Source organism: Telopea speciosissima, chromosome 3 (assembly GCF_018873765.1).
Source record: "Telopea speciosissima isolate NSW1024214 ecotype Mountain lineage chromosome 3, Tspe_v1, whole genome shotgun sequence".
Taxonomy (NCBI): Eukaryota; Viridiplantae; Streptophyta; class Magnoliopsida; order Proteales; family Proteaceae; genus Telopea; species Telopea speciosissima.
Window position 1 is genome coordinate 11,557,270 of NC_057918.1, and position 16,928 is coordinate 11,574,197.

Below are 16,928 nucleotides of genomic sequence, written 5' to 3' on the forward strand. Positions count from 1 at the left end.
TATTTATAAAATGTGGAAGGTTACCCTAAGAATAGTTTTTTAAAACCACACCAAACTAGCAGTCACACCAAAAAAACCAGAACTGCCTACATTTTTCAGTTCGATCTGAACTAGGAACCACCTTTGAAACAAACTGGAATCTACCTGTCCGGTTTTTGTTGTTTATCATCAACTATTCAAACCGGCTGGTTGGGTTCTGTAACAAAATAAATAAGAGAAACCAACAGAAGGAGAAGAATAAGAGAGAGATGCAGGTCGATGGGAGAAGTGATGGGAACGAGGTCTATCAGCTTAGAAGAAAAGAATAGGTTAAACCCTCCACTGATAGCCTCAAATATATACATAGTTTAAGTTCTGTAGAAAATACAAAAATACCATTGGTTTATGTACATTTCAACCTAAAACCGTTACATATGAAGACTAAAATACCCCTATGGAAGACAATAACTAATAAACACTAATAACCAGCAAATTTAACACAGTATTCTCAACAGGTTCAATGGTAACAATTATTCAAAAATTTTAATAAATTTTTTTTAAAAAGAAAACCGGAAACTTTGACCCCAAAAAACCCTGCCTCCAAGTTCACCCCTCCTACCCCTGCAGCATGGCTATTCCCCCTATACCATCCACCACCACCTCCATTTGCCATTTCTCCTCCCCTCTGGTGGTCACTGGCCCAGCAAATCCCACCGGGGAGAAAGAAGAATGGGTATGTCCCGCACCACCTCTCTCTCAATTCACTCATTCAGGATTAAGCCTCAGACGACTGGCCGTGAGGATTTCAGGAGCAGCAACTCAGAAAGTGAAGAGGAAACAAAGGAAAGGAAGTTTCCACGCCTGCCTCCTTCTCAGTGATGCTGTGACAAGATGCAGGGTGAAGGTGATGTATCAGGGCAGAGGAACTCTTCTCCCTTGTAAATCTGATAATGAAAAAGAATGATGGGTCAAGGTGAGGGCCTTGGGACTTGCTCACCTTCTGGGCTCAGCTTAAGTAAGAATTAGAAGGAAAATCAGCTTGTTTCCTGCCATAATAATGTTTTCAGTTGATTAGGATCTACGCTATTTTGTAATTTTTTCTGGTTTTGTTCAGGCTCTGCTTGTTGATGTGACTAATTGGTCTTGACTGGTCAAACTGTAGTTAAATTTAGGGTTTTTTTCACGTATCTCCCCTGAGGTATCACATAATTACAAAAACACCCCTCAGTTTTGGAAAATTCTGCATGCCCCTCTGAGGTTCTTAAAAGTTAACACATGCCCCCATTCCGTTAGTGTAGGACTAACAACGTTAAAAACAAGGGGTGAACTGACAAAAATGCCCTCATCTTCCTCAAATCGTTTAGGGTTTGAAAAAAAAAAATCTGAAACTCATCTTCCTCAAAACCTGCAACCCGTCTTCCCCAAACCTGCACATCACTTCCCTTTCTCCTTCCATTTCTGAAACCTAATCTAATTAAAACCCTTATGTTTATTACTTCATGGTAGATTTAAAAATTAAGAACACCTAGAGAAGAACTAGAAAGCGAGCAGGAAGTTCGGAAGTTCAGGATTCTAACAATGGAGTATCCACTCACCATCGGTGAGAACCCATACATCACGCGGGCTTGTAAGCTCGGAGGAGCCAACAGTTTTCTATGTCATGAACGATTCAAATTCAACTCTTCCATTCGACAGAAGAGTCGGCCACGAGAAATTAGGGCTGAGAAGCAGCAAGCCCGAGCCAAAAAATGGCTCTCCTCCTCCAACGAAAGCAATTGGAATTTGATTTCTGAAGCTTGTATCGAGTGTTTAAGACGCTTTAATTTCCCTTTAATACTGGTTTCTGGAATCAGTAGCATTTACTTGTTCAGCTCCAATCTCTGCTCAGAAGCTCATGTAAATCAAATTCCTTTATTTGGATCTGCTGCTTGTGAAGATGTTTCCAATCACTATTCCCAATTTCCCATGCTGAGAAGATAGAAGGGGAAGCACTAAAGAAAGAATTGCAATCTATCATCTCAAGTCATCATCAATCCTTATCCTACAAAGAGGTATGGGAAGCACTCAAGATTCTTGATGCTTCTGATGTTGATAATCCTTACGATTCATCAGAGATAATTGAAATTTACTCCATGAGAACTGCATCAAAATCCATAGCAGGAAAACTGGAAGGATGGAATAGAGAACATCTGTGGCCTCGTTCTTATGGCCTAACTCATGGCCCATCTTTAACTGATTTACACAATATTCGTCCAGCAGATGTGAACGTAAATTCATCTAGAGGAAACAAATACTTTGGAGAATGCCTCAGGAACTCAATCGATTGTGTGAAGCCAGCAAACAAGGAAGCTGCTTTTGACACTGAAACAGTTAAAGAGAGATGGGCACCACCTCTTCAGGTTAAGGGAGATGTTGCAAGGGTAATAATGTATATGGCTGTACGTTGTGGGTTTCATCAGGTGGATGGAAACCCTATCCTTCATCTTTCAGATTCACCAAGCATTAGAAACAGAGAGACGGGTTTGCTTTCAACATTGTTGAAATGGAACAGACTTGATCCACCATCAAGAACTCAGTTGAATGAACAGAGGGCTCTTGTGCTTTACAAGCCAATAAACAAACCATTAATGGAAATCACCATGAACTCGGTTTTGGCAGAGATGGGTTTTGAAAGAGGGTCCATGTTTCAGAAATGGAAGATGGATTTGGTTTTGGGATTAGATGGAGAAAATGGGCTGAGGGTTTTAATTAGATTAGGTTTCAGAAATGGAAGGAGAAAGGGAAGTGATGTGCAGGTTTGGGGAAGATGAGTTTCAGATTTTTTTTTTTCAAACCCTAAACGATTTGGGGAAGATGAGGGCATTTTTGTCAGTTCATCCCTTGTTTTTAACGTTGTTAGTCCTACACTAACGGAATGGGGGCATGTGTTAACTTTTAAGAACCTCAAGGGGGCATGCAGAATTTTCCAAAACTGAGGGGTGTTTTTGTAATTACGTGATACCTCAGGGGAGGTACTTGAAAAAAACCCTTAAATTTATTGTTTTAAATTTTTTTTTTCCCTTCTAATTTTCTCCACTTCCTGATTTTTATAGTTCCATGTTTCTAGATTATTTTCTGCAAACCAGTCTGACCAGTCAACCAAGCAGAACCGGAAATGGTCTCATTTTCAGTTCAGGGTCCAGCTTGGATTATAATTATAATTTTAAATTTTTTTTGAACATTTAGAGGGTGGACCTTGGTGCAACAGTAAGATTGCTCCGTTGTGACCAAGTGGTCACGGGTTCGAGTCTGGAAACAGCCTCTCTGCAAAAACAGGGGTAAGGCTGTGTGCATTATGACCCTCCCCAGACCCTGCAGTGGCGGGAGACTTGTGCACTACCATTCTAATACTTCTCTGTATTTTGGAAACAAATTGAATTAGTCCATTCCTGGTGACAGGTGAAGCTCATAGGCAGTGAGAAGTTATGGCAAACCGATATGGAACTATTTCATTCTGGAAAAGAATGAATCAGGTTTTGACAGGACCTATACTCAATATATGTTGAGCCCACAAAAGCGGTTCTTGGCATAAGCTTTACCAATAATATACAATTATCTCAGTAACTCATAAGATGAATTAGTCCCAAGGTTTAAAAAATTATAATTAGAAAGAGAATCGGTCTCCATCAATTTCGATTCGAATATAATCCGATTGGATTGGAATCGGTTGGAATAGACCGGAACTCTTGAAATTGGAATCAGGAAGAAGCAAGGATTTCCACAGATCTGTGATTTTCTTTTGGATTTTTTTTTATTCAAAAGAATTGTAGATCTTGCTACAAGAGGCAAGTTCATTGATTTTATGCTGTTTTACTAACTAAAAGAAGGGGAAAATGGCCAAAAATGAAGATCAAAGAGCATTCATAGCCAATTCCAAGATAGGCTGCAAGATTGGCTTTAATCAGAATTGGGGTCGGCCATTTCCAACTCCGCCAGTGTTTTATGCTGCCAATCCCAAGCCCGGGTAAAGGAGGGTTAGTGCTCAGGCTGGCACCCGCCATTGTAAAAACAGTAGCCAACCCTTTTGCATGAATACTAGAACATTACATTTTCAACCATATGCTAGGGCATCCCCAGGAAGTGACACATTGCACTATGATCCAGGTGTTATGAACAGCGTCAACGTGCAATGGTTAGCTAGGGCGTCCCCTGCAAGTGACGCACTGCTTTGGCGTCCCAATGTTGTGACAAATGGGCAAGGGTTCTCGCACCATGGACAAGTGCTGGTAAAGAAGCTAGTCCAAAAGCATAGGATTAGATTAGCATCTTGGAACATAGGAACTTTAACGGGGAGAATTTAGAATTGATAGATATAATGAGAAGAAGAAAACATAGCTTGTATACAAGAGACTAGGTGGAAGGTAAAAAAGCTAAGGAATTAGATGACTACAAACTTCGGTACATTGGGGATAAAAATAATACTAGTGGGGTGGGAATAATAATAGATAAAGAGTTAAAAATGATGTTGTACATGTTAAAAAAAATGGAGATAGGATAATATCCAACCAACTTGTGCTAGGAAAAGAAGTAATGAATATAATTAAAGCTTATGCATCCCAAATAGGATTGGATGGAAATACTAAGAAACAATTTTGGGAACACGTGGATAGATTAGTTCGAGGAATTAGTCAAGGGCCCATAAAAATCCAACTGTTGCCACATGTTATGTTGCTTGGAATAATACTGGGAAAGAGATGTCTTGTTTGGTAGCATGTATTTTTTTGGTGAAGTTCATAACATTGGGCAGCGTTACCGACCTGTGAATAAGTGTCCTTGATAGTCTTCCAAATTTTGGCAGCAGTACCGAGAAGAAGGTAACCCCCAGCGATTTCAGGATCTATAGAGGTGATGAGATATGACATCACAAGAAAGTTGGATGTCATCCATTTATCTTAAAAGGACCAGCATCAATAGGCTTAACAGATGTCCCTGTAATGTAGCCGGAAAGACCACTATGGCAAGGAAGCAAGACCGTGACCACATCAAATAATTGCTCCCATTCAATTTAATGGAGCTGGCAGGGAACGGAAGGAAGTCACGCTGATTAGCTCCTTCATATCCAGTAGATGCGGTGGAGAGCTCAAAGTCGGCTGTAGTTGCTGGTCAGGGAAGAACTTAATAGAACATCAACACCATGCAAGGGATTCCACACAAAAAATCAACAAATCCCGATGGAAGAGGGATTTAAAACATGGCAGGGATAAAGACCTCTGGTGGGAGATAACTCGCCACCAAGGATGAAGAAAAAGAGGCGGAGAGGAAGGGGAGGAGGCGACGGTGGCAGTGGTGCTTGGCGACATTGGAGGCGAGAGAGAGAGAGAGAGAGAGAGAGAGAGAGAGAGAGAGAGAGAGAGGGTGGTGGCGGCGGTGGCGGTACCTGATGGCACTGGAGGAGAGAGAGAGAGAGGGTGACAACAAAAGGTTTGGTGGTGGCTGACGGTGCAAAAAACGAGAAAGGAGGGAAAAAAGTGTTCTAGGGTTTCATGATGGTGGGCATTAGGGTTAGGATCCCGATGTGGATCCTAGCTCTGATACCATGTTGAGAATAGGAATAATGGCTTGTGACGATATGGTCAAAGCCCCTCTTTATTTAATGAGCTAGAGAACATTCCAGCATAGGTACAAAGACAGAAATATTCCTAGGACAAAACATACCCTTGAAAGCATATTACAACACTAAGTTTATGACAGGATTGAGTCCTGATTATCAGTCCATTAAGAGCTAGTTACTAGCTCCCCCCAGGAGCCACACCCTCTCCCTTGGCCACGGCTAGCAACAAAGGCCGAGTTCTCTTTGGGAGATGGAGATATCTTAGTGCGTGAAGACGTAACGATACACTGAATATGTGCAAAAGGCTCATTAAGGGAGTACATCTGCTCTTCTTACATCCATTTATCCTACCCCTACTTCATGGATTATTGATTCGGGTGCCTCTACCCACATGACTGGTAAGTCCGAATTATTTTCTTCATTATTAACTGTTTCTAACTCTTTTCCTGTTAACCTAGCTAATGAATCCTCTACCAATATGAATGGTCATGGTGCGGTTTCTCCTACTTCATCCATGACCTTATCGGCTTATCCTCTATTCTTCATGTACCCCAGTTACAGTTAAGTTTGTTATCTCTTAATCAACTGAACAATTCTCTTAATTGCTCAGTGAAGGGACTTCGGTCCACACTTTTTAGGCTCTCTATGAAGGCGAGAAGTAACTCAGTTCAAGTCCCCCCTTTGAACAAGTTCCCAGGAACTATAGACAGGAGCTGGTGCTAACCTCTAGCATTTTTTGCACAAAGTATCTGCCCTCATAGTTGAACCTGTGTCCTCAAACTGACAGCCCGAGCTTTTTACCATTGCACCAAGCGACGGCCCCAAGGGGGAAGTATAAAGTAAGAGTGAAATTGCTCAGATGATCATAGCATCTGACCTACTGCATTCTTATGGTTATGGGCCAGAAGAGCATCTAAAGTAGTGTCATAGTTGTCAAGGCGACTAGGTGACCCAAGGCATTGGAGGGGCGCTTAGGTAACAAGGCGCCCACCTACGCGTCACCTAGGTGCCCTAGGCGTGCATTAATGACTATATGTAATATAGCAATGATAATTTATATATATGTTTAGGTAAAGGTTTTCATGCATGGCCGTGCATGTGCGCAACCTGCATTAAATGCAGTCAGATTAGCATAAATGCCAACCTGAAATGACATAAAAGCCCCTGCACCCCTTGTTTGATGGAGTTGATGGAAGAATCTCCTGTTTACGAATACCTTCCTCTTTTGTTTATATGTAACATTGAAGCCTTATCAACGCCATATGATATAATTATGCTAGTAATGACCTAAAATGAGAAAACCAACATATAATAAATAAAGCATTGGATATGATATAAGCATGCTCATCAAAAAACAAAGCAATAATCATAAATCAACTTAAAATCATGAAGTATCAACAAGGTGTGTTGTTGCCTTGGACCCAAGAAAGAGATTGGAAGCCTAGGCGTTGCCTACAACTATGAGTAGTATTGTTCCATTCATTTTAGATGGGCTGGTTTTTGAAGAAAGGGTCCCCTATGGGCACCTCCCAAACATTTGTACAAGCCCACAATATTCAAAACACTAATTGGTCATATTTACAGCTACATAACTAACATTAGACTGATCTCAATTATAGTTACCAATCAATGAACCACGAATGAGAGAATTACCTGATAGTGAAAATTTGAACCAACCAAGCTGGAAGGACTTCCTCAACCTCCAAACCAGGCTTGAAGCCTTGAATGCCAAATCAATCTGGAATAATCGTCAAGGATGAGGAGGAGGATCCAATGCTGTCCTATGCCGGAATAATTTTACTAGTGCTCTACGTTCACAATCCTGAATCAACAATTCACTGACACAATTAGTGATATCTAACCTTTTTTTTCTAATTTTTTCTTGATTTTAAAATGCAGACACCAATAACCAGGGGAGAGAGGCATGGGTGAAAACAGATTCTAAGCCTATGGAAGGTGTAACATTGATGCAAAAGAATATGGCACATAAAGTCATGAAAAGTTAAATATAGGCCTATGCTGGAATAATTTCTTTAGTGCTCTATGTTCAGACTCCTGGATAAGTTAATATAGATATATATATATAGTATCGGTATTGGGTATTGGGTATCGGGTATCGTATCGGAAGGGTGAATTTAAGAGACGTATCGTATCGTACTGGTACCTCAAAGATACGATACGATATGTATCGGTTAGTATCAGCAGATACGGAAGGATACTTAAAACATTGATCCTACATCCATGTGTGTGTGTGTGTGTGTGTGTGTATATATATACACACACACACATAGTTATCAAGGCGGGAAGGCGACCATGGCGTTTTAGAGGGTAAAAAATCAAGGCGACACCACCATGGCGGCAAGGTGCCCGCTTAGACGCCCAAGGCGACCAAGGAGCCTAGACGCCAACGCGACGCCTTGATAACTATATATATATTCTTTTATGATTTTCTGGATTTCAAAATTGTAATACCAATAGATTAAGGAGAGAAGCAGGTTAAAACATATTCATTATCTGATGTTGCAACCAGAATATAGGCATATGAAGCTATGAAAGGTCCAATAACTACAACCATGGTACAATTACTGATTAATTATATGATTAGGGAGTGGCTGACATGAGTTGCCAAATGTTCCCCATTCAGAGGAGGATTAAGCCCCCATTCTTCAACAGGTCCTACCACTAACTTAGAGATTGCCGGGCTATAAACAGCACAAGCAAAAAAAATTTGACAATCCAATCTTTAATGTTGTCATTCAGAAATTTATACCATTAACATCTCTTGCTCCAGCTCAGGCTTCTTGAAATGAGCCACATGTAATACAAATAGATTGTGGATAGTGGCAGGTGTGATGAGTACTAAATCTGATCAAAGATTCTGAACCATTTTCCTTATCCTACCTTCCAAACAGAAAATAGGCAAACGAAGTAATGAAAGGTTTAAGAACAACAACCATATTATGATTACTGGTTACTAAATATGATCAGGGAGTGGCTAGGTTCTGTGTAACAGGAAGGGGCACCCATAATTTGCCAAATATTTCCTATTAAAAGGATTGGGCCCCATTCTTTGATTGGTCCTTTATGAAGGCTAATACCAGGAAAAATCCAGTGGGAGATTAGCTCAACAAGATCGTAGGAAATAGGGAAAGAAGCAGAGAAATAGAAAATTTAATCACTTGAGAAGAACAGGTATAATGGGCCTGCAATTGTAATAGAAGGGTCAGTCCAACCAGTAGAGAAGGTCTGAAAAGTTTGATTCAATAGATCAATTCTGACAGTAGGATCTTGAATTATAGAGTAATCCTATTGCAACTAGGAAACCCCAAAACTGCAGAATCAATAAGGAAATTTTAAGAGTTCAAAAGCGGCTAGAATTTTAGAGCTTTTTAAAACTGAAGTTAAATCTGAGAATATGAGGCAACTAGATATCAGATTTGGGCAGAATGTATGCAGCAACTAGAATTCAAGATCAAAAGCAAACATGAAACTGAAGATATGGTCAAACAGTATAGCCACAGGTAATAGGATAGAAATTCTGACCTGAACTTGCTTGTATGAAAGTGAAGAGATAAAAAGGAAGATATCTAAGCTAGGAATCCACTTAAGACCTACTTGGAATCCACCAAGTACGCAACTGAATCCGCAACAGCAACTATTCAATCCACAGCAGCCAAAATTCAGGAAAACTGAACTAGTTTATTTCATAAATCGTGTCTGAGGCTGCCATAGGATATCTATATATAGAAGTCACAAATTGACTTGATATTCAAACTATTACTTGGAATAGTAAAAAAAGGGACTTATTTGACACTTTTCTAATAAAAAATAGGACTCAAAAAACAGTACATAACCTTAGAATAAAGTCTGGACACAAATTCCAAATGATTCTAGGACTTAGCAAACTTCTAACAATAAAAAGTACTCAAATAACCCCCACAAACTTGGACTAAACTAATCCTATTTGACTAATCTCATAGTCCTAGCTCCTACCCTTAATGTAGGCCCATTAAAGTGGCCTACAATGAAAAACCATCAGACCATAGATCCAATATGTATAGAAATCAACCCAAGAATTATTTCCACTAAATAAGCCCATTTTTCGGATTTATTTGCATCAGTCCTAGTACAAAATCAGAGACTGCCAGGCTAAAATAAGCACAAGCAAAGATCCATAACAATCTGATTTTTTTTAGTGTCTGTTTTTGGCATTTTGCAGAGCTTTACTAATTGTAACATATTTTTTCTCCTTTTCAACTGTCAAATAACAACAGTAAATATAGGCAGCTAGATCACCACATCAGGTTTTTTGCCTATGTATCTGGGCTGTTCAAGATAATACTAGGCTGGACCAATCCACTGTTGGGTGATGATCTTCTTTATATAGTTGTCAAGGCATTGCCGAATCGCCTATGCGGTCTAGTCACCATGGGCGCATTGGTTGTGTCGCCTTGCGTCCAGACCCCCTCCAAAACACTGGGTCGCCTAGACGCCGTTATATAACTATGCTTCTTTAAATGTACCACATGTCTCCAAGAAGGTAACCAGAACATTATTTTGTGCCGATGACACAAGACTCAAGATTTTACCATAAAAAATCTCTTCAATCCGAATGATGTCATTTAAAAGAAAATGATTCAGTTATTGAAACAAATATTGTCAAAGATCAGAAAAAAAATGACCCTGTAGCTGTACCAGTACTTGTCAGTCTACAGACAGTGACAGTTTAGAAATGCTGGAGACAAATTTCAGATTCTGCAGATGCATACACTACCTTAAACATGTTCAAAAAAAATGTTTTATCCGGGTTCATTCTTCTCAGTTTCAAGTAAGTATATGCGAAGCTCAGTTGATCACGAGAGGTGAAGCGATCAACTTCATTGAACCAAAGGCATGAAAATAAATTTGACATTGGTGAATGAGCCCTTGCGATGAAGGAGCCTTCAGGTACATCTGCAAGATCCCAGACAATAGGATCAAATTCTCGAATTTCTACTAAAAGAAAATTGTGTGATAAAAAAAAAAAGACAATTCCAGAATTTAATAAAAACAATAATGACACGCACAACTTGGAAGAGGGATATCTGGGTCTGACGGGTCAAACTTGGTCAGACCATCAGACTGGTAGAAAATAAACTGTTCATCGATGGCCGTGTGATTGTACTTATTTAGACGCTTATTTTGGAGTACCTCCTCCCAAACACAATGGCGATCATAATGGTTTGAAATAGCATACTCTGATTGCTTTCGCCATAAAAAGTATTCAAGAATCTGCATTGGATCAGTTTGAAGTCGCATTTTGCTATCAAGCCAAATAGAAAACCTGAAAACAACAGAAAACCGATGAGCTTTTTTTTCTAAATTGAAACAAGAAAGAATTTAAAATTAACAAAGTGCAAGACTCTTGAGCTACAAAGAACTATCTAGCCTTGCACTGGACTACTGGAGCAGATGGGCCGCCAGGTACCAGCATTTGGTGGATACCAGATTATACATGTTCGATAGTAAACAAGCAATACTGGATGCTTGAAATGAGTGGTCCCATTACATTCACTCATACAATCAAAATACAGCACAGAGAAACATTTAGATGTTGGCTATGACCAGATATGCTTCACTTACATCCCTTTCAGTCCCTCCTTGTGTGGTCCTTTTTTCCAGAAGTTCATGGTAACAATCATGTCATTTTTAGTTGAAGTTCTTATGTATCTAACTAGGCCAACAATAAACAAACAAGACTACAAGAGTGTATACGCATCTTACCTAGCAGATGGGAAGAGTCGGTGTGACAAGAACTTTGGCACCTTTCCAGTTCTCCGCATGTCTGTGTAGGGTAAGTTCCTGACTATAACTATTCTCCATAAGCCAATGTACCCATCATCATTAGGAACATGTCCTTCCAAAGAAAGTTCTGCCATAGTTTGCTCATCCAGAAATATAACAAAACAAACATTCTTCTTTGAATAGTCGCTGATCTGAAATAAACAGAAGGTAATAACATTATACAATAATACGAAGAAACTGTTTTTTTTTTTGGGGGTGTTGTACAGAGAAAGTGCCAAATGAACATTGTATGGTTCTGTCCTGACATACAGAAATCAATTATAAATTTGAATAAAAAGAAAGTTTAGGAAATGGAAAACAATCAGACAGAAACTCTCAGCCAAGTAGAAAGACAAGTTTGGCACAAGCTATGGAAAACATAAATTGGCTGATCATCCAAAAGAGAATTTCAATAAATGCTAATAGTAACATACTAACAGCAAGTTGCGCCCTAGGCCACCAGGCTGAGGGCATGCCTGCCTGGGCGTCACGCATCGCGTCACCCACCCTCTCCTCTCCGACAATGCCCCCCTCCCCTCCAGCAGCCCCAACTGCTGCCTGCCCCACCCACATCCCCTGCACCATCCACTTCTCCTCCATCCAGCCCTGTCCATGATCAATGCAACCCCCCTTCCATTTCTTGGAGCTCCCTCTACCAGCAGTTCCTCTGTCACCACTGAAAGACACTCCCTTCATTTCGTCCCTCCTTCCATCGTCGATGAGTCCAGAGTTGGCTTCTGCCCCAAGGGTCTGCTAGACGACGAGCTCTCCAAATGGCAGTGCTGCCTCGTGGGCCATTTCCTTGGTGCCTGTCCACCCTTCCATGTCGTCAAATCCTCTCTGCAAAAACAGTGGCGTGCTGCAGGGGTTGTCTTCACCTACCTGCTGTCCAGCGGCACCTTTATCTTCAGGTTCTCCGATGAATCCGACAAAACTCGAGCTTTGGAGGGTGGCCCATGGCAGGTTGGCAAGAAACCGATCTTCCTCCAGCAATGGGATCATCGCTCCTCTCTCTGCAAAATCGACCTTAAGTCCATCCCCATCTGGGTCAATCTGCCTGGTCTTCCCTTCCACTATTGGTGTGCCTCTAGGCTCAGTATCATCGGATCGACCATCGGCAATCCTCTCTTCTCCGACGAACGCACCAAGAAAATGGATCGACTTTCCTTTGCTCGTATCTGCGTCGAAATCAATGCAGATGACCCTCCTCCAGATTATGTCACCATCCAGGAAGAAGATGGCCACTCCTTCTCTCAAAGAGTTGTCTACGAGTGGCTGCCTCACTACTGCTCCGTCTGCAAATTGTTCGGTCACCCATCGAAGCAATGCTTCCCTGGTCCTTTGGGTACTAAGGCTTATTCGAATCCATTGACTTCAGCTTTGGGGCCTTTGGTTGAGGATGCTACCTGTGTTGATGTCCCTGCAGCAGCAACGCTGGCTGTCGATGAGGAGGAAGACGATGTTGCTGTAACTGTGGATACCCCCTGCGCCTCCGCCGCTGTTACGATTGGTGATCAGTCGATGGTGGCTTCCGTGGCCGGTAAACCTTTGGAGTCTGAAGGTTCTCCGATACTCTCCCGTGGTCGGAAAAAAGAGAGGAACTGTCACCGGAAAAGCCTTTGTGATTCCGATGAGGTTCCCATCCATGGCGAGTCGTCCGATGCCCACCTACCACGCAGAACTTCTGACACTGACCACAAGAGGTTCGCAGTCCTACAAAGCCTCAACCCTCGTGCCGACTGTGAAGTCCCTGTCACGCTTGCTCCTCCCGAGCCCTGGAAGAACTATGGCACTGATCTGCAGGCTCCTCAATATACATGTAATTAAAACTATCCTGATTTGTACAATACAATTCTATGTACTGCGCCATTGTGATAAATTTCTTCGCCCAACTCTATCTCATTTTCTTCTTCTTCAAGGTCCTTCAAATCATGAGCTCTGTTATGTCGATTGGTTTGGGTTCCATCCGGTTGAGATTGTTTTGTTTTATCTTGTCAGATAGTTCTTAATATATGGGCAGATTTTGAGGTACCCAGTGGGTGCATTGGGGGTAAAGGGATCTAGGAAAGCACTCAGACCTGGTTTCAAGGAAGTTATAATGGGTTGAATGGATTTCACTTTCTTTAGGAATCTTCCCTTTATCATACCCTTTATCTCTATCACTTCTTCAATGATTTCACAGTATCGTAACAGTTATTGGCCAGTGATATCTATTTAATTTCTTAGTTCCATCCATGGTAACAGAGTCTTTGATGAGATGCATTTCACCAGTATTATGGTTTCCAATGGCAAGTTTGAGAATAAGTCCCAAGCCAATAGTTTATGTGGTCGACTAGAGGGAACTCAGGAAAGTGATCAAAACCTTCTTGATATACCTAAATAAGGCCCATCAATACTAGTATGGCACGTGGCAAACCCACTACTACATGGAGCAACCCCTAACCCATCAGGTTATACTTACACAGCATCCAACTGACCCAAATCAGAAATCCTATTCATGTGAGGATACGATCCCCACATAGAAGGGAGAGTACACACCCTAATCCTAATATGACGCTGCCAACCAGTAAGCATAGTCCAAAAGGAAACAAGATCTTCCACCGATCAATATGGAATCTCCCATTATTGGTGGACTCTCCAGCTATTACTCTCCTAACAGGACTCTTACCTTAATAAGCTCAGTGTGGAGCACAAGACTCATCGTCTCCTGGTGAGGCACAACCTCAGCCTATCTTGGTAAATAAATAGGAGGCCTACGGGTCAGGTTCCATCCGGAAGGATCAACTAAAGGTTTCTTGTACACCTTCCCCTTTTGTTAACCCAAACCAAACCTTTTCCTCTGATAACCAAACCCCCACCTCGCTTTCCATGAGGTCCACAGTATCCAAAATCAAACATTTGCCCTTTCCACGTGTCCCATTTAATCACCATTCCCAAAATTTTGTCCCATCTCACTTTAACCCTTCCTCTAATAAATCAACTTCTCAGCTTGACCCGACCCAACAGCCCACCCATCTAACCCATTTAACTTCTTCCAAAGCCCCTTACCCATCTCGGCCGAACCTTGAGGAACCAGTTCCTGGTCCACCAACTGGTTCCACCAAGGTCCACCCCCCTTCCTCCTTGTTTCTTCCCTCCCCCTCCTAGCCTCTGGTTTGCTTTCCCCCCTTGAGAGAGTATCGCCTGCGGCCCCGTAGTGTTCCCCCGGGGTCTCAGGTTAGTTCCACCTCTGGTTGGCTGCCCCTTCCCCCCCTTTACTTATGATCCCTTGGACCATTTGGAATGTCCGCGACCTTAATGCCCCGGCCAAACAAGCTGAGATCCGCGCCCGAATCAAATCCTCCAATCCCTCCTCTGCTGCCTCCTTGAAACGAAGGTTATTGAACCCAATTCGTCTTGTATTGCCTACTCTCTTGCCCCCTCCTGGTCCTTCCTCTCCACTATACCCACTCTCCTAATGGCCGAATTTGGATTCTTTGGGGTCCCTCCAAATTCCATATATCCGTCTCCTCTTCCTCCCCCCAATACCTTCATCTCAGCATTTCTGACCATCTTCACAATCATCTTTTCTTTTTCACCATGGTTTACGCCTTTAATCGTCACTTGGATAGGCTCCCCCTTTGGGACGACATCCGTACCATTTCACTGTCCGTGGGCTCCGTCCCTTGGGGCATGGGAGGCGACTTTGATGTCGTCCGTTATAGTCATGAAAAGTTGGGTGGTTCCCCCATCGACCACCAAGCTGTAGATGCCTTCAATTCTTGTCTCGAGGATTCTGGGCTAAACGACCTCAGATGGTCGAGTGCTGATCTTTCTTGGCACAATAAGCGCTCGGGCCTCAATAGAGTAGCTTGTAAGCTTGACAGAGTCCTCGTCAATGATCCTTGGCTCTCCTCCCTTCCTTCCTCTTATGCCTTCTTTGACCTCTCTGGCCTCTCAGACTACTCCCCCATCTCTCTTTTTGTCCTCCCTTTCTTATCCTTTGGCCCCAAACCCTTCAAGTTTTTTGACATGTGGTCCTCCCATCTTGGATTACTTCCTATTGTTCAAGCCGCTTGGGATAATCCTACCCAGTCCTTCTCCTCCCCTCTCCTCACCTTCTCTAAAAAACTCAAAAATGTCAAATTGGCCCTCAAATCTTGGAACTCCTCCACTTTTGGAAACATCTCCTCCCGTGTCTCCTCTTGTCGTGACACCCTCTCCTCCATCCAATCCCACCTTCAGTCCGACCCTCTCAACTCCTCCCTCGCTGAGAAAGAAATCCTTGCTGCCTCCGAGCTGTGCTCCTCTCTCTCCCAAGAAGAGAGTTTCCTTAAACAAAAATCCCGGATTAAATGGCTCGAGCTTGGCAACTCGAACACCGCCTTCTTTCACTGCTCCCTTAAAGCCAAATCCAACTCCAACTCCAACTCCGTTCTCTCTCTTACTACCTCTGATGGCTCGGTTCTTTCCTCTGTGGATGCTATCAAATCCGAAGTTGTGGCCTACTTCACTGGTATCTTTTGCCCCCCCTCCACCACGCAATCCACCCTCCCGGATGACCTAATCAACAAATTCGTCCCTTCCCACCTCTTCAACTCCCTTTGCTCCATCCCCTCTAACTCTGAGATTGTCTCTGCTGTTCGCTCCCACAAGGCTAGTAAAGCTTCTGGCTCAGACGGGTTCAGCATGGGTTTCTTCTCCACTTGCTAGGATATCATCGGTGCTGAGCTTATTAGTGCCATCAAGAGCTTCTTCTTTAACCCCCACCAGATCCAAAGCATCAACCACACCTTTCTTTGCCTCATCACCAAGTCTTCGGGAGCCTCATCCATGCCTGACTTCAGACCCATCTCCCTCTGTAACCTCCTCTATAAGTTCATTGCTAAAATTCTTGCCAACCGCCTTCAACTTGTCATTGACTCCCTTGTCAGCTCCAGTCAGTCTGCCTTCATCTCTGGGAGAAGCATCTCGGACAACATCATCCTTTGCTAGGATATTGTTCGAGGCTTCGACCGTAAATCCCACTCTCCTTCAGCCCTTTTGAAAATAGATATCCACAAAGCCTTCGACTCCATCCGTTGGGATTTCATCTCCCAAGTCCTTCTAAAGATGTCCTTCCCTCCCACCTTTGTTAACTGGATCCATTTCTACATCTCCACCCCTCGCTTCTCTGTCCTCCTCAATGGCAGCCCTGCTGGATATTTTCCCTCCTTTGTTGGTATCCGCCAAGGTTGCCCCTCTCCCCCTTCATTTTTTGCCTTTCCCTTGAGGTCCTCTCTCGTAGTATCCAATCCAAAACCGACCTCCATCTCATCTCCCCCCATCCCCAAATGCAAGCCTATTAACTTGACTCACCTTGCCTTCGCTGATGACCTCATGATCTTCTCCAAGGCTGACCCCCTCTCCATTGAGTCCATCATGTCTTCCCTTCACCTTTTTCAAGGCCTTTTCGGTCTTTGCATCAACCTCCTCAAGTCCCAAATCTTCCTTGTTGGTGTTTCTGATACCACCACAACGTCCCTCTCCTCCATCACCGGCTTTTCCCTTGGCACCT

At 42.6% G+C, this 16,928-nt stretch overlaps 1 protein-coding gene and 1 pseudogene across 2 annotated transcripts in view; one reads left to right on the top strand and one right to left on the bottom strand.

Moving 5' to 3' along the window:
• Positions 1 to 16,928, bottom strand: part of LOC122654510 (probable hexosyltransferase MUCI70) — a 28,050-nt gene that overhangs the window by 595 nt on the left and 10,527 nt on the right. The window contains exons 5-9 of one of the 2 annotated variants that reach the window (XM_043848634.1): positions 11,333 to 11,544; positions 10,636 to 10,892; positions 10,344 to 10,522; positions 7,223 to 7,391; positions 6,345 to 6,362 (exon numbers count right to left, since the gene is read on the bottom strand). In XM_043848634.1, coding sequence (XP_043704569.1) covers positions 7,320 to 7,391; positions 10,344 to 10,522; positions 10,636 to 10,892; positions 11,333 to 11,544 — 720 coding nt within the window. In that variant the 3' untranslated portion in view covers positions 6,345 to 6,362; positions 7,223 to 7,319. Of the gene's footprint in view, positions 1 to 6,344; positions 6,363 to 7,222; positions 7,392 to 10,343; positions 10,523 to 10,635; positions 10,893 to 11,332; positions 11,545 to 16,928 lie in introns of those variants that run through there. The other variant, XM_043848633.1, reaches the window with a different exon arrangement.
• LOC122654845 lies at positions 1,558 to 2,789 on the top strand (annotated as a pseudogene).